The sequence below is a fragment of the Papaver somniferum genome, chromosome 8 (assembly GCF_003573695.1).
Source record: "Papaver somniferum cultivar HN1 chromosome 8, ASM357369v1, whole genome shotgun sequence".
In the NCBI taxonomy this organism is placed as follows: domain Eukaryota; kingdom Viridiplantae; phylum Streptophyta; class Magnoliopsida; order Ranunculales; family Papaveraceae; genus Papaver; species Papaver somniferum.
The window spans coordinates 2,650,602-2,672,817 of NC_039365.1; the positions used below are offsets into that span (position 1 = coordinate 2,650,602).

Below are 22,216 nucleotides of genomic sequence, written 5' to 3' on the forward strand. Positions count from 1 at the left end.
AATAATGGGAACTGTCGGCGGCTGTGATGGCTGACAGCTGATGATTGGTTTTGTTGGCTAATTATTGGTGCTGGCGGCTGTTGCGGCTGAGGATCATCATTACTGTCGGCTAATGATTGACGATGTTGGCTAATGATTGCTGGAGGTGGCTGATGATTGCTGACGGTGGAGAACTGCTGGCGATTAATGATTGCTGACGGTTGATGATGACTGGTGGCTAATGATTGGTCTTGGGAAGAAGACGACACGGAAGCAGTAGACAGAAGAGAAGGCAGAGAAAGATTTACGGGAGAAGAAAAGGGAGTAGAAAAAGGTACATGTGAAGTCGTCGACGCCGTAGAAGGTTGTGCTGTGGCGGCAAAAGGAAAAGTGGTCTCATCAAAAATAACATGACGACTAACATAAATATGACATGTAGGAATATGAAGACACTTATAGCCTTTTTGAGAAGGACTATAACCAATAAAAACACAAGGAGAAGAAAGAGGCTCCATTTTATGAGATATATATGGACGTAAGTATGGATAGCACAAGCAACCAAACACCCGAAGTAAAGTGTAATCTGGTGAAAGACCAAAAAGAAGTTAATACGGAGAGGAGTTATGAATGGAAGTAGATGGAACACGATTCATTAGAAAACAAGCGGTGTAAAAAGAGTCGTACCAATATGAGGATGGTACAGAAGCCATGTTTAGGATTGTAAGACCAGTTTCACGAATATGACGATGACGTCGTTCGAGTAAACCATTTTGTTCAGAAGTATGTGGACATGAAAATCGATGAAAAATACCCAGTTGTTGAAGATGCGGAGTAAGTTTTCGATACTCCAGTGCGTTGTCAGATTGGAAGATTTTGATTTTTCGATTGAAGAGATTTTCAACATGCTTTTGAAACAAAAAGAATATTGAAAAGACATCAGATTTCTGAGACATAGGAAACATCCAAGTAAAGCGACTAAAGGCATCAATAAATATGACATAGTATTTATATCCTTCATTAGATAGAATATGAGAAGGTCCCCAAACATCAGAGACAATTAAATCTAATGGATGCAAATAAGTAGTTTTACTAGAAGGAAAAGGGAGTTTATGACTCCGATGTTCATGGAAAGAGGAACAAAACTTAAAAGTCTGACTAGAAACCGGAAGAGAAAACTGGGAAACAACCTTACGCACTGTGCGTATCATTGGATGTCCTAATCTAGAGTGCCAATCTTGTAAGGTAGCACGCTCTTCTATGTAGGCTTTAGAAGATTGAGACGAATTATCAAGTTGATAGAGACCACCCCTCCTACTGCCACGAAGAAGAACCTTCCCGGTACATCGATCCTTCACAAGACAAAAAGTTGGATGAAATTCAAATAAGACATTATTGTCAGTAGTAAACCGAGAAATAGACAGAAGATTATGAGAAATATTTGGTGCATGAAGAACATTACGAAGCCACAACTTACGGTTGGGAGTTCCCAAAACAGAGGATCCAACATTAGAGATTGGAATAGAAGAGCCATTACCCATTTGAATTTGATCCGGACCAGTATGTTCATTAGAAAATTGGAGACGAGAAAGATCATTGGTTATATGATCTGTAGCACCACTATCAGGAGTCCACAGAGGTGTAGATAACAAACCAGTTTGAGCAGCATAAACACGAGGAGCATAGGTAGGTGGCTGACGTCGAGGAGGACGAAACGAGCGATCGAAACGATTCCAACAGTCATTAGCTTCATGATTCTTGCGACCACATAGTTGACAGGGAAGACGCACATCTGTGCGTGAGTTGTAAGGCTGTGCTGGGCCGAGAAGAGAGGAATGATTCGAAGTGTTGGAAGCAGCTGGACGAGCTGGGCTTGATAGGGAGGAGAATTGCTGGGCCGAAGATGGACTGGACTGAGTAGGAGGACGTGAAAAATTGGAACCAGCTGGACGAGAGAAGCTGGAAGAAGCTGAACGAGTTGGGTCGGATGCTGCAACGTTAGCTACAGGCTGAGAATGCAGTGACTTTGCTTGGTTCTCAATACGAAGTTCATACGTGAGAAGATAGGTGATAAAATCCTCTAGTTTCATGGCTCCCATGGAAGTTGTAAGAGAGGTAACAATGGCATCATATGCAGTATCTAGGCCGGAAAGAATGCAGTGACGTAATTCAGACTCAGTGACAACAGTATCGGCAGCTGCAAGGTTGTCAACGATATTGCGAGCTCGATCAATATAATCTCGCATAGAAAGATATCCTTTGCGTAAATCCCGAAGTTCACATTGCAAGTGATGGATATGAGCATCCGATTTTGAAGAAAAGAGATATTCAAGAGAGGACCAAACAACATGAGAACTTTGGAGACGATGAACTTGTCGAAGAACAACAGGAGTTAGCGAGGAAAAAATCCAGCCAAGAAGAATACGGTCTTGCTTTAGCCAAGGAGCATATGCCGGATTGGGTGTACCACTGTTGGGAAGAGTTGGAGACGGACAAGGATTGTCACCTGTGACAAAACTATCGAGTTCATAACCTTGAAGATATGGGAGAAACTGAGCACGCCAGAGGGAGTAATTGGTGTCATCAAGTTTGACAGTGATGATGTGATGAGGTTGATAAAGATAGAGGAAGCCATCATTGATTGAGAGGAGTTGAGTATGGTTGAAAGGACAGAGGAAGAAGTAGATGCAGCGGAAGACATTGGATCAATAAGCTGATACCAAGCTAGAACACGTATTGTTTGGGAGAGAACACAACTATAAGAGGAGAACACGAACTTGAATATAAGACGTTCTATTGATATAACTTGTGTGTACAATTGATCTTTACAAGATACATATATATATATATATACTAACTCTTCATTGAACTCCAAGATAGGATGAATTCCAAAACTAGAACAATTTCCTAACATACAAAAGACTTCCAAACCTAGAATAGTTTCCTAAAAATACAAAAGACTTCCTTAACAAGATATACGTGTGTTAGGCAACACACACATATTGTATGCCTTAACAGTAAGTTAATATTTTATGTTTTTTTTGAGAATCATTTCTCTCTTCAGTCACTAAGGCTAAATTAGTGCAGCTTTGATCCTGTAATAATTGACAGGAGTTATCTTCTGTGCCACTATGAGTGTATTTGTGCGAAATCATGGAGTATCTGATCAACTTTTCCTATTTTTGAGCCACTGTGAGTAGGCAAATCCATGGCCTGGTGGAGCTGCAGGCATTAGATCCTGTGTTTCCTCCTTTGAGGCCGGTCAATTTGATCAAAATGGTAAAGATTACATGTATCACTTTAGACAGGTTTTCCTTTTCTTCTATCTTTTTGGTCCATATTCTTCATCCAACGGCAACATGGTTGGGGATCTGCATTTGGCTCCCCGGCCATAACGATGGGTGTTTCAAATGCATTGTTCTTCATTGGTACTCCTTTACATAGGCAGAGGTTGCCTGGTGGCGACCCTGTGACTAGGGTTGCTGGTAGTTGCCTTTCAGAAGCTACAAATGAAAGCAATAAGTGAATATCCTGTCCTTGATAGTTGAAAAACCCTAGAAAGGGATTATTGATGGCCTTGATGTCAGTTGGTTTAGATTTCTCTGCAAAAGCTCTGTGGTTTCGCAGCAAATGGACCAGCAGATTATAGCTGGGATGTTGGGACATGCTAAATTGCTAATATTGGCATCAACTAGCTATAGTTTTCACTCTTCCCTCTTTAATTTGACGAAACTCTGCTCTTTTTGTACACCACATTCAAACACTTTTCATTTTTAGTTTTTCTGCTAAATTCACGTAGTGACCTATATGGGGTGTTGAGACTTTTAGCGAACATTGTCCGCTGCCTGGTCATTAGCAAGCCTTTCAACTTGATATAGAATTCATGGACATGTCCTGCACTCCTTGCAGTTCAATTGTTTAAGCTTAAAATAATTGTTCATCTCTCCAAGTGGACAATAACTGCTTGTTCTTTTTATTATTATCTACTACTGGATAGCACGTCTATTATAATCAACCATGATTTGGGCGGTTTTGGTTTCGAAATACCTTAACCAAACCCTACCCCTTTCTCCTACTAATTCCCCCTGGGAAATTCATTCATAATCTTGATCATGGCTGCTTCGAATTTTCTCAGATATCTGATTAGACGTGGTCTTTGTACTTCTTCCTCCTCTGCATTATGCTTTAAATGTGTAAGTTCTTCATCTTTATTTACTCCATCATTATTCAATTTCTTATCTGCTTAAATGTTTCATGAAAACTAGGTTGGGTTTAATTTTTTTTAGGGTTTTAGTAGTTTAATTATCCAACTGAACTGGAATTTCAGTTCAATTCAGAAGATAAAATTTTAATTTTTTTTCCTTCAATATTGTAGTATGAATAGAATTTTTCGTGTAGAGATAAATTTCTGATTTTTTGTATCTTATTGGCGTGTCTAATAGAATGCACAGATTGAATCCAAGGGTGAGACTACTTTGACCAATCCAAAAAAGCTGGTTTTCAATTTCAAAACTTCAGATGATAAGAGATGCGTAATAAGTAAGATAATTGAGTCACCTAATGGCGATATGTTATTTGTGACCACGAAGACTCTTAAAGAAATGATTAGCAACATTATCTTTCAAAATAAAGGTGTTGTGGAGAAAGATCGTGGGGTGAAAGTGACCAATGTTGCATTTCTAATCCCTCCGTACCTCAACGACTATCAAAAACAGATTATAATGGAAGCGACAAATGATGCTGGTTTGTTCTTCGAAAGGTTTATTACAGACATAGCTGACAACCCTTACGTTAATGGGACATATGTTCGCAAGGGAGAATTCGGTATACTAATTGTTATTTCGGCTGTGTTTGATGTTCCTCCTATCAAGGTATGCTATAGCTTCAGTTCTTTGAGATTTTACTGATGTTGTTTATGGGCTACTGATATTTTCTATCTCTCTTAGGAGTTCATATTAAGTGGTGATAAATCTGTGTCAGAAACAATTTTGAGCGGGTTACAAAAAACTCGTTTATATGACTTGAAGCAAGATCCGGCGATGGTCCAAAAGATTAAGGAAGCAGTTGATAGGGCAATGGCACGAATGTCATCATCAAATTTGAAAGAAACTGGTATCAAGATCAATTTTCCAGTTGCTGCTGGTCAACCTGATGAGAGTACAACTATTACATGGTCAATCGATTGATTCTCGCTTCTCATGAGTGAAGTCTCTTCTCTCTTTTTCTTATCTTTTGAAACGATGAATCAGGACTTGCTTTTGGCTGTTGTAACTTGTTACAACTCTTTTGATGATGGGTATGTAGATAGAGTAGCATTTTAAACAGATCTCAATACATAACAAAGAAGACATGTTTTGCGACTGTATAAATATTCACTCTTGTCCGTTGTAGCCTCTGATGCTGTCTTTTGTATCTAATGATATTAATCAAAAAACAACTACATTTTCGGCATGGTTTGTTGTTATGTTACAGAGACATCGTCAATCTATCTTGATAGGTCTACTCTTTTCCTTTTTAGGTGTATGAATAGTACTTGATTTTATGTGGCTCATTTCAGTTGAAGTTACACGGAAATCATTTTGTTACATTTACGTTTTTCTTCTTTTTTTTTCTCTAACCCTGAACACAAAGAAACAATGATCGGATCTTTTTATGCATCTTGATGTAGTTACCTTTGGTTTCATAGTGTTCACCCAGTCAATCATGTGATACCAACTCCAGATTGTGAACCTCCATCATATCCTTAGGAACGATGTTACGATGGTGAATGCATTCTGCTTCGCCGACAGTGGCGGAGCCACACTTGGACTGTCCTCCTTAGTTTTTCATAAACCGAAAATCTGTAGCTATGATTTGGTTGAAAAGAATATTTTGTCCCCCCTGATTTTGGTAGGGAAGAAAATTCACTTATATTTTGGTTAAAAACAATAACTATTTTGGGAAAAAACTGGATGTTGACTAGTTTATCTACTATTATTTACTCGTATATATCTATAATTGCAGTTTGTAACTTAATTATATGCCTAAATTAAGGGAAAATATTTTGTTTAGGAGTTTTCCAAATTTAAAATTCTTCTTTAACCGTAGTTTTTGATCCTAAAATTGATCTGTTAGCGAGAAAATGTCCAAAAAAAATTTTGACGATATAGTTGTCCCCCCAGCCAAAGTTTTCTGGCTCCGCCAAGTACCCACTAGTCTATTCTGCGATATAATTTGCATGCAAACAGAAATGACTTGGACGACTTCGCATTCTCCTTGAGTAGAGTTTAGGGGAATAATAAGTTAGTACGGTACACCCAATCCAAAATTTTGGCCTCCATCCATTATGAGTTTCTGATGGACGATCGATTTTGAAGCATGATTAATATATATGAACTAAAATTAGATAACATGTCTTCTGAAATTGTTTGCCACCAAAACACAGGAACAGTTAAGAGACATTCAGGTTAGAATAATTGGGAGATTCACGCAAACTGTTTACTTTGCTCTGAAGAAAGGACCAAAGATTGGGAAATTAGAGGCCATACACATCTCTTCTTCTTGAACAGATATTGATATCTCTAGTAGTCTCTTTTTCCTTTGTTGTACGTACAGATATTGATGTTCATAGTAACACAACATTGGCTTTGAATTGTACAATTCGTACCTGCATGTGAAGATTCCAATTGTTAGGGGAACAAGGGAACACCGCAGCAGTAAACAGATTTGTGAATCACATATGAATCAACTAACGCTATTACACGCTTACACTCATACATGGCAAGGCTGTCATATTCCAATTGTCTAAACGACAGTGTCAGTTGTGCGTTAAGAGGAAGCAACAGACACGGACACGATAAAATCGGAAGCACATGAGAAAAAAGCGAAGTGATTAAGAAAGCCTGGACGGAGATTCTTATGTCTCCTCGGCTTTGGGTATATAAAGCTTCACAATAGGTATTCATTCTACATCCAAAAAAACTAAAATCTAATAAACTTTCATCTTCAACTGATTTTTCTCAAAATGGCCTCTTTCCATGTTCGGTCCATCAGTTTACCTAAAACCTCTCATCCAATCACTCTTGCAGTGGAGGAGCAATTGTGCCAAATTAAAGCTACTGAACAAGCTACCTCATCTTCATCAATCTACCAGAACTTATCTGGTCTTGTAGACCTGTATGAGTGTGTCGAGGATTTCCTTACTACCCAAGATGGGAAATGCTTGGACTCCGGTTTAGATGGATCTATCGTATTGTTGGATGTTTGCAGTATTGCCAAGGATGTTTTGTCTCAAATGAAACAATCCGTTCAAGAACTACAATCATCCATCCGTAGACGATCAAATGAAGTTTCTGAATACATGATCTCAAGAAAGAAGATCACTAAAGTGATCCGCAAGTGCATCTCAGATTTAAAGAACAACAAGAAAGTCGATACTGAAGTTACTATTCTAAGAGAAGTTGAAGTTACTACTCTTGCCGTTCTTGAATCTCTATTGTCGTTTGTGTCTGAACCAAAACAAAAGAACTCCTTGATCTCTAAGTTGATGCTAACCAAGCAAGTGGCAAACAAGTGCAATGAAAAAACTTCCGAAGTTGCAAAGGTTAACACCGCGGTAAAAGCCCTTACCAAAGGTATTGAAGTAAACAAGGTGCAAAAGACATTGAAAGCCCTTGAAATGACCCTTGAAGATCTTGAAGACAAACTAGAAGTCCTCTTCAGGTGTTTAATCAAGAACAGAGTTTCACTCCTCAACATCCTCAACCAGTAGTAACATCATATATTACTACTATCAACTATAAGCATTTTTCGCTTTTTATTATGAAAATGCTCATGGAATTTTGTATGTACATTACTGTAAATGAAAAGGAAGTAAATATGAATACAACTAATTCTTTGACTACATATATTTGTCTCTTCACAAATTATCTCAAGTTTATTTTTACTGGCTCGTCCCAATCATCAAACGAGAAATTTACCTTCTAATGTATTTTTCCAAATTATGCATAACATGATTCATAATGCGCAGCGCATCTTCGTAGGATCTAAACACCATTGACCTTAACCATTTCGAATCATAAAAAATATAATAATGGTGTTAGGTTAGGGAACATGAGATCTTAAAGGTAGGCATATCTTGCACATGCATGAACTTCCATGTTACATAGAAAGCAGTCTGTCAATATTCCAAATGTTGGCTTTTTCACTGCGTGGACTTTGAGTTGTATGAATCATACGTGCGTGTGAAGATTCCAGTTGCTAGGAAACAACAGGAAAGCGCATTGATGAGCAAATCTGTGAATGCATAAATGACAATCAACCAATGCGATTACACGCTTACATATCAAGGCTGTCATATTCCATTTGTCTAAGCGACAATCTCAGTCGTGCATATATATATATATATATATATATATATATATATATATATATATATATATATATGTCATACTGACAAAATTTAAGATACTAATGTGGTGATTACCTCCAATTATTATCTGTTATGTGTTGCTTAAATCAGGAGCAACCAACGGACACGGGCTATAAAATCAGAAGCTAGCACAAAACAAGCAAGTGGTTAAGAGAGCCAGTTGCATTGAGATTCTTTATGTCTCCTTCAGCTTTGTGTATATAAGTTGCACAATAGGTATTCATTTTTCATCCAAAAAACTGAATTTTAATAAACTTTCTACTTCTACAAATTCAATTTCAATATGGCTTCCTTCCATGTTCGTTCCATCAGTTTACCTAAAAACTCTCATCCTCTTACTCTTGCAGTGGAGGAACAATTGTGCCAACTAGAAGCATCTTCATCAATCAGCCAAAATTTATCTGGTCTCAAAAAGTTATATGAGTGTGTTGAAGACTTCCTTTCTACCCAAGATGGGGAATGCTTAGACTCTGGTTTGGATGGATCTATCAAGGTGTTGGATGTTTGTAGTATTGCCAAGGATGTTTTGTCTCAAATGAAACAATCCGTTCAAGAAGTCCAATCATCCATTAGAAGATCAAATGAAGTTTCTGAATACATGATCTCAAGAAAGAAGATCACTAAGGTGATCCGCAAGTGCCTCTCAGATCTAAAAAACAAGAAAATCGACACCGAAAGTAGTATCCTAAGAGAAGTTGAAGCAACTACTCTTGCTATTCTTGAATCTCTATTGTCCTTTGTGTCTGAGCCAAAACAAAACAAGTCCTTTATATCTAAATTGATTCTCAACAAGCGAGTTGCACACAAATGCGATGAAGAAACTTCTGAAGTGATGAAGGTTGACATTGCAGTCAAAGCCCTTACCAAAGGCATTGAAGTAAACAATGTGCAAAAGACATTGAAAGCCCTTGAATTGACCCTTGAAGATCTTGAAGACAAACTAGAAGTTGTCTTCAGGTGTTTAATCAAGAACAGGGCTTCACTCCTCAACATCCTCAACCAGTAGTAACATATATGGCTACTGATCAGCCATTAGCATTTTCGCGTTTTATTATGAAAATGCTCATGGATTTTTGTACACATTACTGTAAATGAAAAAGAAAGTAAATATCAATACAACAAATTCTTTGACTACATATATTTGTTCATTACAATTATCTTTAGCTTTTTTACTTGCTGCAACTTAAACCCCGATGATTCTAACTGTCTAGTAATGTTAATTTTTCAAATGAGAAATTTATCTTTTCTAATCTATTTCCAATTTTATTAACATGATTCATAATTAATATGCAGCGCATCTTCACTCAATCTAATTAAACACCATTGACCTTTACCATTTAGAATTATAAAAATAATAACAATGCTGTTAGATCAGGAAACAAGGATCAAATATAGGTAAGCATATATTGCGGTGCACGGACAATCTCTATATATATATTCGATGAAGTATCATCTGGCTAGGCTGTCAAGATTCTTATTGCCGAATTGAACCTATTCAAAATGTTGGTGCACACCTGTCTTTGCTTACACAGCTATCTTATCGTTTGATGTACATTGATCTAATGACCCGATTCAGACTCGGTGACAATTGATGGTCTGCGTGATGATGGGTACTTAGTTAAATTACTCTACAAATAAGAAACTAGTTCCTATTAAACGATTCCAAGTGAACCGACATACAGATAACCAATGCCGTGGTTGTGGCACTATCTTCTAACATAGATCGTCAATTACATGAGCCTTCCAAGAGAACATGTCAAGGGTGCACTGACTGAAAACAAGCCGATGGTGTATGTTAAACTGACATTGAGCCCATAACTGTCCTCGCAACAGATTACACATGAATAAGCAGTGTTATGTATTAGGTTGTCAAATTGCACCAATTTTATCTGGGTTTGGTTGCTATGTAAACCTAAGCAGTGACGTGATTCTCAGTGAACCCACATATATTGCAATATTACATGCTAATTTGGTTTTTCTTTTTTAGCATGACCATTTATGTTGCAGCATATGTTCAATAACCATGAAGGTTAAAAATTCACGAGAAATGTAAATTACATGATTCATATTTTTTTGTAAAGGGAATTAGTCATTGTGCCTCCAAAAACTGGCCAGTAAAGTTATGCATATCACTGATTGAGGAAGGAAAACCTTTTTACGGAAGAGAAGAAGGTGATTATTGGTGGAAGACCAGTGAATGTGTGGGATGACATCATAATGCAGTATAAACTCATTACACGGCATAGTGCAAAGAGGCTATGATAATTTTTGGGCGAAATTATCGTAGAAAAACTTTTAGACATGGGAGATAACTAAAATTTATATCCAATAGCAACATAATAATCATATGGATCAAAAGAAAGTTGGATATGGATTCTTATATCAAAACTATATAGGAAAATAATTAATATTGTAGAGAGCAAGATGAACATACCTAACATGAAAAACCCCAAAAAAGAATTATTCAGTTTTTGATTGTCCAAATATGGATAGATGGAATGAATCCCTCAAGCTGTTAAGCATCTGAATGCCATTAAAACTTGTTTTGATTTTTTGAAATAAATGTCACTAATTGTAAAAGATTTTCGTTGGGTGTGTCTTATATTTATTTTCAAAGATACGGAAGAAGATTAATATAAATAGCTCATTGTAGCCGGTCTAAAAAAACATTCGATTATCTATGTCCATCTTCCCAATATAAGATTAAGAATTTATTTTTCATTATCACTCTTGTTCTTATGTTGGGTAAGTTGGGATCAGACCTGTGACCTTACTTTCATTTTGTTGCGATGTTCTTCAACAATTTCCTATGTCAAAGAATGTTAAGGTCACGATCTGATTCCATCTAACCCTTCAAAAGTGGTAGAAATTAGAAGCAACACGATTCAAAATTCAATTTCCACGATCACATTTTTCTTATGATGGGTAAGTTGGGATCAAACCTGTGACCTTATTTTCATTTTGCTGGGGTGGTCAACAATTTCCTACGGCGAAAGATGTTAAGGTCACGATTTGATTCCATCTGACCCTTCAGAAGTGGTAAACACGACGTTATAGTATATTTGGAAATCAAAAGCAGAAGAATCTCATAAAGCTAGAAGCAAGAAAATTAAATTTTACTTCACAAAAACATAAACTTTTTTTCTTCCACTACAAGAAAACTTGGTTTAAGTGACTAAAATATTTCCGACTGCCCAATATTTTGGTCGCTTTAAAAGTCAAGCGACGAAACTTGCGTTTACCATACACCTTGGCCGCTGTTAACCAATATCCATTAAATTTTAGCGATTAAAGGAATTTGTTAATCGCTCCAACTCTTTTCCAGGTAACTTATAACAACGGCATTAGTAGGTTAATAGGTATTTACTTCAAGCTATGATTAAGCAGCGATTCATAATATATTTAGTCGGGAAAACTTGTCTGAGCGACTAAAGTATTAGCCACCACCCATTCAGAATAGATTGTGAGATTCAAAAACATCTGTGAATAATCTCTTCTTACTCATGCCTGGAATTGATCTTAAACACCAATACCGAAAATAAAAATCATGCCTGGAGCAATTGATTTAAAACAACTAAACCAGAAACTTAATGGGGATAGGTTGATCAATTTCTTGTTCCTCTCACATGTACTTTGTTTTAAAATGGGTCCAATCAATGTGATCTCTGCTTCTAAGTAAGAGAACTCCATGGAAAATTAAATTAATTAGTTCTCAGAAAATACAAAAAACTCCATGGGAACTTTAATTCACAAATTACAAAACCTCAAGCTTGCCAAACAACACCCAGATTGCACAAAAGAAACCTAAATTTTACATAATCCAAATATCAAAACCTTTCAAAATAACAAAATCTCACCTCTATCACAAAAGGCACATCTGAAATCTTTGATTTTCCTTACTACATCAACACCCACTTCTAATTAAAGTGAAATAAAAACCCATTTTAGAAAGGAAAAAAACAAACAAACAAATTAACAAACAAACAAATTCCATAATTTAAAGAAAAGTAAAGGAAATACAGATGAAATTCGAACAGAACGTCAAATAGAGAAGTTTACAAAGGGTAATTAAATTAAACTGCTCCACAGTGCTAATCATATAACCCCGAGAGATCAAAAGAAACTCATAGTGTCTTGGATGCTTTTCCTAGAAAGAGGTGAGATGAAAAATTAGGGGAAGGGATGAACAGAGTCTTGAAAGATTCATACTTCAATTTCAACCCAAAAGAATTTGGGCGGCAAATTTAAATTAATCCGCCAAAATTGCTTGCCAACTATTCTAGACCCAATTATCTTTTGAAGCCAAATGAAAACTGATGCGGCAGTTTTTCCACCCTTGGATAAGGTAGTTATCCGTGTGAGCCTTTGTGTTTACATTATATTCGTCCGATTAAAAACTTTAATTCTCTATTGGCTTATTATATGCCATATAGATTAGCTTCAAACTTAAAATGAAAAATGACGCCTAAATATTTACACCGTTGGATAAGGAAGTAATCCATGTGAACATCTGTATTTGCACTATACTCGTCCGATTAAAGACTTTCCTTTTCTATTGGTCGACTATATACCACACGGATTAGTTACAACATTTTAGTTTTTAGTTGTTTTTTTCTTTAAAAGCAATTAGCTTCGCCATAAAATTCCACAATGGAGAAAAAATATCTCTAGTCTGGACCCTAGTTAGTAATTCGGGATACGATAAATGTTCGGAACGGATACACACGGGTATTATACGTATTTGTAAAAAATAATCATCTTAGAATTTCAGTCTGGGGAAAGATGATCATTTAAAAAAAAAACAAATCGGTGGCAAGATGGACACTTCACTAATTTTCGGGTAAAAGGGTAAAATAGTCATTTTCACAGTCCCTCGATTATTTAATGCACCTAACTCCGACAAGGGTGTCTGGCTATTTAGTAGAATTTCGTCTCGGGTGCAAAATGGTAGTTTTATAAAATTTTCAAAATAACGGAATAATAAATAGTTCACTAACTTTCAGGTAAAAGGGTAAAATTATCATTTTCACAGTCTCTTGAATATTTATTGCACTTAACTCTGATAAGGGTAGTCTAGTCATTTGGTAGATTTCGTTTTGGGGGTAAAATGGTCATTTTATAAAATTTTCTAATTAACGGCAAAATGAACATTTCACTAACTTTTGGGGAAGGGGTCATAGTCATTTTAACAATCTGTAGAATATTTACTGCACTTATTTCTGATAAGGGTAATCTGGTCATTTTCACAATCTCGTAGCAAGTTTCTTTATCGAAGTTGACGAATTTGTGTGTGTGTTGATGGTGTTTTCAGTTCAGCGCTAAATTTGTAAAACCCTGCATTCAATGTTCCGCCACTTTGCAAAGAAACGGAGCCATGTAAACTGACGAATGTTCAACCTCTTCACTGGCACATTTATTGAGCAACATTTTCTTATGAAATTTACTCAGAATGGTGCATGTAGCAACAATCCCAAATATTCTGTAATTTTTGGCACCTTGCCTGTATTCAATTAATATAAGTTTCTTTGAATGCTTTCTGTTCTATGTTCCCCGGTTGAACCCTTAATGTTGGTATGGCATGACGATTTGTGTTCACTCGCAGCAGAGTAACACGAATTTCCAAATATCAAGGATAAGGTCTTTGCATAAGGTATTCAATCAGAAAGCATGCTGCTCTCTGGCAACGAACTTAAAAGAATTCTGTGTCAACACATAGAATTTAACATATTACCTTGACTAACTTGCAAAAGTTAGGGTTTTTGCGCCTTGCGCAGTATATCCGACCTTGCAGTTTTGGTCCCGGATACGTTAAGCGAACTAAATGAATATCTGAGTTGACTTAATAGTCAACCATATAAACCCATGAAATCCAAGAAAAATCGAGTAACTATTGAACAAAATTGATTGATAACGGGTGAAATTCGTTTCAAATTAATAGGAAATAATACAATTATACCCATGGAATCCAAGGAAAATCGCGTGGAGCGAGCGATGTTGGATAAGGTTAATATATAACATGTGAAATTGACTAAACAGTATGGACATGCGGCTAAAATTATCAATAACATGAGAAGCCGACGTAATCCAAGAGAAAGTGAGGGGGGTCGACCGACAAAACTGTTGGTATTGAAACCGGTGTTGATCCATACCCAGTTCATAGTTTGTATCTCGTTAGACTACATTTGAAGTTTGAATCGACACTGAGTTTCATATTTATCGATTTCGATGATGTATCCTGCTAAGGTTGAAGTCAGAACCCTTCTAGAGCTTCGTGGTTCATAGTTTGTTTGTCGCTATATCGCATATTGAAGTTCGAATCGACACTGAGCTTCATATTTATCGATTTCAATGATGTATTCTTCTATGTTTGAAGTCAGAACCCCCCCGAAGCTTCTTGGTTCATAGTTTGTACGCCGTTATACCACATTTTAAGTTCGGATCGACACCGAGCTTTATATTTATCGATTTTGATGATATATCATGCTAAGTTTGAAGTCAGAACCCTCCCGAAGCTTCGTGGTTCATAGTTTGTATGCCGTTATACCACATTTGAAGTTCGAATCGACATTGAGCTTCATATTTATCGATTTCGATGATGTATCCTGCTAAGTTTGAAGTCAGAATCCTGCCGGTTGGTTCATAGTTTTTATGCTTCTTGAGTCTAACAGTGTGAACTAAAGCTACTTCATGACCTGTTTGACTAGTCAAAATTACTTCATGACCTATGTGACTAATCGAAATTTAAACCGGAAGCACAAAGAGAAAGCACAAAAGCACAAAGAGAAAGCACAAAGAAAACACATTTTCTTATTTTTTCTATTGGTCAGATTAGTGTCATACGGATTACAAAAATTAAGGGTCGGTGTAGATTCGCTTTAGCATTTGAGAAGCTTGTGTGTTCTCTTTGTGCTAGTTCAAACTCGTGTATTCGATTTTATTATCAATTTTCGATATGAAAAAAATCCAAAAAATATATCAATAAATTTAGGATATTATTATCAATATTCAGTAATAAAAAAATTCCGAAAAAAATATGGGAATGAAGAATAAAAATAAGAAAGTGTGTTTCCTTTGTGCTTCAGATTTGAATTTCGACTAATCACATAGTTCATGAAGCAATTTTGAGTAGTCATACTGGTCATGAACTTCAAATATGGTATAACGGCATACAGGCTATGAACCAAGAAGCTCCAGAAGGGTAAGATTTCATGGGAATATTCTCATCAAAATAAAAGGAAAAAATAAATCAAATTCACACATGTTTCCTATCTTTTTTCCATTTAAGTAATGCATCGAGATAGGACGGGATAACACTAAAAAAAAATACATCGTCAAGGAGCACGGCGAAATCCCGCACAACCAATTCAAAAGAATGGTTAAAATAAAATGTCCGATACATATCTAGTCATTCTTAAAGATGAAAATTTTACATGATACCGTCCCTCAAATATTATCATCCATCACCTCTATGGATTACATGCACTTAATATTTTGGTTTTATTGCATCGTTCATATACTTTAACTTTAATATATGTGATCGATGTATACACTATCTTATACAATCTTGGTATAGGGGTGGCAAGGAATGGTAGAGGGGCGACAAGGAATAATAAGACAAAAAGGGTTATTAAGTGGTAAGTCAAGTGCCCCTTATCAAATAAAATTTGGAAATGATCAATTAACCCTTATTGTTAATAATCAAGTTTAGTGTTTGAAAATCAGTTTGAATTGGGATAGTAATAGGGAAGGACAATTCAGTATTTTCTACCACAAAAGCAAGAGTAAGTTAGTCCCTTTGAGGTGAAAAGGGTAATCTAGTCAATTAACAACCTCATAAGACACCCCCTAACCAATTAGAGGGACATTGCTATCACCCTTACCGCCCCTCTACCATTCCTTGGCGCCCCTATACCAAGGTTGATCTTATAGTATAAAATCTGACATAGCGAGATCTTTTATTCCTCCCGAAAAAAGAAAACAAAATGAGCCTACATGGACCAAAATCAGCCATACCACATATGGCCTAGAACCAAACCGAGATCAACCAAAATATTCTCCACCATAGCCAAAAGTTTCCTATGTGGCCCATGTAATTTGACGGAAAATATGCAGCGCAATAATCAATGCTTTACATATTAAGCGAATTTTCTATTTGACCAATTCAAAAAAAAGACCATGTTTTGAACGGGGCACAAAATTTCCAGTTACATTTTCATGGGAGGACTACAATGTGTCTCACATAGTCACATGGTACAAGAACAATCGAGAAGTTCCTGACGTGGCATCTTTAATCTTAGCCGTCAATTTAGTTCATAATCTCTCTAATCCTAAGGGTTGTATTTCGTTTCTCCTTGGAAACTTATAGAAACCCTAATTTTTTTTGCTCTAAACTCGTTCCGCCGCTAACTCCATTCAATCTCTCTCCCCTTCTCTCTTCTCTTTCCTTCTCTGTTACAGGTTGAATGCCTCCCTCGTCTCAAACATAAATTGTCTCTCTTGTAATTGATAGAGGTTATTTGTTGATGTTCATCAATTTTTTACTGATATTTTTTATTGATCTACGTTTTAGCTCTTACTAAAACGAAAACAAATGGATTTTCATTTTACCAGCTTTTGGTGTTCTGTTCAGGTGAAGGTTAAATATGTATGAACATGTTTGTCATTACTTTACATTTTTCAGTTCTTTATATTTCTTTGTTTTTTGTCTCCAACGGGTCTGATCTTTTTTTCTTTAATGAATAAATCAGGTGTAAAATCAGGTGAAGTTTACTTCATTGAGCTTTAAGGGTAGGTACCCGATGTCAAGTTAGCTTCTTGATTCAGTTTTTGATGTTATTGTATGTCTGATTTAAAGTTAATGTCTGTATTTGTTTGTTTCTAAATGCAGGACTCAAGTTTTTCACTTCTATTTTCGGAGGGATGTTCATGAAGTAGATCTATAATCAGTACTCACTTTAGTAATCTAAGAATCAGAGCCGAAAAACAGATTAAATGGTATTAGGTCGCAGCAGTGAGATTCTCTTAAGTGTTTTTGAGCTTTTTCAGTGAGATTTGAGGAACTGTGATGGGTGCTACAAAGCTGAAGTGGTTTATCAATGGTGTAAAATTGAAGTGTATTTGATAAAATTGTAAAATTGTAATTTGATAAAATTGAAAATTGTAAATCTTTAGGTGTAAAATTGAAGTGTATTTGATAAAATTGTAATTTTTCTTTTTATTTTAAAGAAATGAAATTGTATTTTCTTTTCTTTTTCCTGTAATAAATGGTTGTAAATCGAATTTATAATAATAATAATAAAATTGATCAATTATGTTCATGATTTGGTTAATTATTCTCTGTATTAGTTTTGATTTGATATTGCTATTCATCTGAATCGGAATTGGTGTAGTCGGAAAGCCCTTTTAACTAACCAGAATTAATATTTTCGTTGATGAGAGTTTGAGCAACTAACTTCAGACAAATTGCTTAAAGACTATACCAGCGACATTAAGAATTTCAGTCAAGTTGTTCAAAGTCTATACAGATTAAAAACTAATACCTCAAAAACTCATGTAGCAAGCATCAGGTTTTAGCTGGTTCATCCATGTACCATTTAAGTACATTACTCGCTCAAGTAAGTTGGAGTATATTTAAACCCATGACCTTAGTTAGTCGATACATGGTAGTTGGACAACATTTTAAGCGATTACCTAGTTGCTCTAGGTCTTTACAGATCCCACCTCTTGCAACTCCAGAGCGAGTGCCACTTTTAATCGCTCTAAGGGTTTGAGCGACTCAAAACAGACTTTTGCAACTTAAATCGACCGGTTGCTTAAGCTAGTTTTTCTTGTAGTGTTCTTAGTCTTCCCAGGAGAGAACATGTCTAGGATGCCCTGCCGAGAAAACAATCCGGTGGTGTATGTAAACTGACATTGTGCGCCCACAACTATCCTCCCAATTGATCACACATGAATAAACATTTTTGATGTATCAGGCAGGCTGTGAAGCTGCATTTAACTGCTCGTGCGTATTTGATGCAAATTAGAATAGGGTATCATATATACAGCGGAGTTACATGCAAACCTATTTTATCTGTTTTTGGTTGCTATGTAAATCCAAGCATGCAGTGACTTGATTCTCAGTTATATACTGCGGATCGGTTACATGCTAATACTGTTTTTTCCTTTTTAGCGTGCGACTATTTCTTTTGCAGGAATTGCACAACATCCATGAAGGTGTACTCATGAGAAGTGTAAATTACATGATTCAAAAAATACATGATTCATAATTTTTGTAAATGGTGATAGTCAATGTGCCTCCAAAAACTGGCCAATAGCTTTATATTATTCATTGAGGAAGGAAAACCTTTTCATGGGAGAGTAGAAGATGATTATTGGTCGAAGGCCGATGAATGTGTGGGATGACATTAAATGCGGGATAAACTTATTACTCTGCATTGTGCAAGACCGCTATAATAATTTTTGGGCGAAGTTATGGCAGATCATCTTTTAGACATGGGAGACAACTAAAATTAACAGCCAATGGTATTAGCAAAGTCTCATGGATCAAAAGATTCCAGAAGAAATTTGCATAAAAGATATGCGGAAAATTCTTACATATCTAAACTAAAATCCGATATTAAAGATAGAAAGAAGTACACGTTTAATAATACTTATATTATAAAAAAAATAAAAAAAATGTCATAACTCTGAAATTTGTTTATTCCGTATTTCATTAATTAGAAGATGTTAAATGAAATGTATCTCTAACCATCTAAAAAAAGAGGTTACTAAACACGCTGTGATCTTTCCAAATAAATGTCATTAAACGTCAGATTTTCATCGTGTCATTCATTTATGCTCAAAGATATGGAGAAGAATTGAATAAATAACTCTTTCTAGCCAGTCCGAAAAGCCATTCGATAAATAACTCTTTCTAGCCAGTCTCAAAAGCCATTCAATCATCTATGATCATCTTATCCTGATCTCAGATTCGAAATCCATTTTCCATTATCTTTATATTTTTTTTCCGTTGGGTAAGTTGGGAGACCTGTGACCTTACTTTCATTTTGTCAGGGTGTTTAACAATTTTCTATGCAAAAAAGGCTAAGGTCACGGTCTGATCCATCTAACCCTTCAAAAGAAGTAAACTCGTCGGATATAATAGAAGCAAAAATCAATTCCAAAAGTCAGAAGAAAAAATTCAAATTTAATTTTCATAATTACTCTTTTTCTTTTACTGCATAAGTTGGGATAATGATCCTATGACCTTACTTTCATTTTGTTGGGGGTGTTTAACAATTTCCTATGTCAAAGAATGATAAGGTCACGATTTGGTCCCATCTAACCCTCTAAAAAAGGTAAACACGAGGTATAGTAGTATATTTGGAAACAAGAAGCATAAGACAATTCTAAAAATCAGAAGCAAAAATATTGCTTCATAAAACTTAATTTCCTTATTTACAGAAATTATCTTCAAATTATATGTCTTTCGACTTTTAGAAGTCTGAAAATTATTTTTCAAAGTGTATTCAGATGCGGATAAATCATCGCTACGGTCTATTCTGCTTGGGATGCGCTAAAATAAACCGAAAACCACACACCATGGTCGGGCTGAAAGCCTGAAAAGGTAGTATCCAGTCTATTCTCATATCCATCTCTCTTGTCCGACTACTAGCTAAGAACTTGTTTGTTTGCAGCTGACTCGGCGTCTGAATCTGGGTCAACCCCTGACTCGGACCGAGTCAGCAGTCAGACCGTTTTTTTTCCATTTTGAGTCAGATCTGACTCGACCTCTGACTCAGACATAACCCCTGACTCGGACTCATTTGAGTCAGGTAACAAAATACCCCTGACTCATGGGACCAAACCACTGACTCACTTATTTCCGAGTCAGATGAGTCAGATTTGACTCAAAACAAACATATCGACTCAGATCCAGATGAGCCAGGTGATTTCACTCAGATCCAGATGATTCAGATCCAGACGACTCAGATGAGTCAGGAGTAAACAAACATGGTGTAAATTTAATAGCTACATTAACTTTCTATCCACCCATAAGGAGTGAGTGGGCCCAGCAATGTGCACAATAGCCATGAAGATTAAAAATTCATGAGAAGTGTAAATTACATGATTCATACCTTTCGTGTAAGAACCTGATTTTGGGCTTACCTAAATCTTTCTAGGCATACAAAGCAATACTCCTAACTTGGGTGACCTTATAAGGGGTAGCCTATGGATAGTTCAATTACCTATATGCCCTTAAATCTTTTAAATTACTAATCTATTCCTAACCCCAATACAAAAACTTATAATTAATAAACCTAAAATCAGTTTCATTCACCTTCTTCTTCCTTTCCACAGCAGCCGAACACCGGTTCATCTTCTCCAAAAAAAATTCATTGCATCATCGCCGAAATTTGATCGTCGATTCGTGAAAAGTTAATCGACGATTAAACTCATCTATATAATGGGTCGTCGTAAGCAAGTATCCCGTTCTAATCGATCAATTGAACAACCAGTTGAAGAAGAAGAAGATTTAGATAGTGAAGAAGAAACTGAAAATCAACCACAAATCCAACCGGAGGAAGAGATTAAAGAAGAACCAACTCCTGAAATGAGAATAAGAATGTTAGTTCTACAAACCCATCTCGTATTTGATGTTTTTGGTTGGTATGATTGGTTTAATTCGTCAAAAACATGGTTTGTGCGACGGTTACAGGGTTGGGTTCGGCGTAAAATCAAGTTTAGATTTGCGCCGAAATTGTTCTTCAAACTCAACCCTGAAATTGCATATAAACGATTCGGCTAAAAATGCATATCAGTTTTGCGCCGAACCTAGTGACACAGAGCATTGTATTTAGGATCGGCTTATTCAATGGCATTATATTTGCGCCGAATTTGTGTTGTGGAAATTTCATAAATTTTGCATGTGTATAGGATCGGCTTGTATGGCAGTACTAGTTTTGCGCCGAATAAATGATGTTTCAATTTCATAAGTTTTGCATGTGTATAGGATCGGCTCATATGGTAGTACTAGTTTTGCGCCGAATAAATGTTGTTTCAATTTCATAAGTTTTGCATGTGTATAGGATCGACTCATATGGTAGTACTAGTTCTGCGCCGAATAAATGTTTGAATTCATAATTTTAGGTTCGGCTTATTCGATAGTATTGGTTGTGAGCCGAACAAATGAGATCGAATTATAAATAGTTTGGGGTATGAGCCGAACCACTCTCTGGGTAAGCTATTGAAAATTCTAAGACATGGTTCGGCTCATATGTGTTATTTCGGGTAAGCCGAGCCTTCTTATTTGTTGACAAGTTTTTGGCATTTGAAATCCATATTTCGTATAGTTTGTATCCCTCTAAGTTGTCTTATAACTTTCATACTTGTGTCAGGACCAATGCATCTAAAAAGAGGAAGAAGATGGAGGTAACACCTTCTACTTCTAAAACTCCCGATCCTCGAGGAGGAGGTAAGAAAAAATTGGGAGCGGGAGGTAGAGGAGGCATTTTAGAAGAATAAGCTGAACAAGTAAGAGTTGAAAGACAATAAGAAGGAATAGCTGAAGATGAAGAAGTAGAAGGGATAGCTGGAGATGATAATCAAGAAGTTCATCAAGAAACACAACCCCAAGGAAAACCCAAGAAAGACAAGAAAGGTAAGAAGGTGGTAGAACCCGAGAAAGAGAAGGACGATGCTGATCGACGGATCACTGGTTTACACATTCCTGATGAAGATGACGTAATTACACCTCGATCAGATGGTTTGCCTCATGGTCTTCCGGAAGATGGAGGAAATGTGTTGATTGGTTATGCCGAATATTGGGCGAAGAGAATTTATGAGACT

General features: G+C 36.2%; 3 protein-coding genes and 1 long non-coding RNA gene across 4 annotated transcripts; all 4 read left to right on the plus strand.

Moving 5' to 3' along the window:
* Positions 1-4,071: 4,071 nt before the first annotated feature.
* Positions 4,072-5,371, plus strand: LOC113304086 (chaperone protein DnaK-like). The gene is made up of 3 exons (XM_026553168.1): positions 4,072-4,169; positions 4,419-4,847; positions 4,923-5,371. Exons 1-3 carry the CDS (start codon positions 4,089-4,091, stop codon positions 5,160-5,162), a joined length of 750 nt encoding a protein of 249 aa, XP_026408953.1. The 5' UTR covers positions 4,072-4,088; the 3' UTR covers positions 5,163-5,371.
* A 1,608-nt stretch (positions 5,372-6,979) lies between these two features.
* On the plus strand, positions 6,980-7,726 carry LOC113304921. Its single transcript, XM_026554041.1, has one exon. It carries the CDS (start codon positions 6,980-6,982, stop codon positions 7,724-7,726), a length of 747 nt encoding a protein of 248 aa, XP_026409826.1.
* A 943-nt stretch (positions 7,727-8,669) lies between these two features.
* On the plus strand, positions 8,670-9,392 carry LOC113304922. Its single transcript, XM_026554042.1, has one exon. It carries the CDS (start codon positions 8,670-8,672, stop codon positions 9,390-9,392), a length of 723 nt encoding a protein of 240 aa, XP_026409827.1.
* Positions 9,393-16,838: 7,446 nt separating this feature from the next.
* On the plus strand, positions 16,839-17,395 carry LOC113304060. Its single transcript, XR_003338022.1, has 3 exons — positions 16,839-17,015; positions 17,134-17,173; positions 17,274-17,395. It is a non-coding gene; the product is annotated as an uncharacterized LOC113304060 (long non-coding RNA).
* The last annotated feature ends 4,821 nt before the right edge of the window (positions 17,396-22,216 follow it).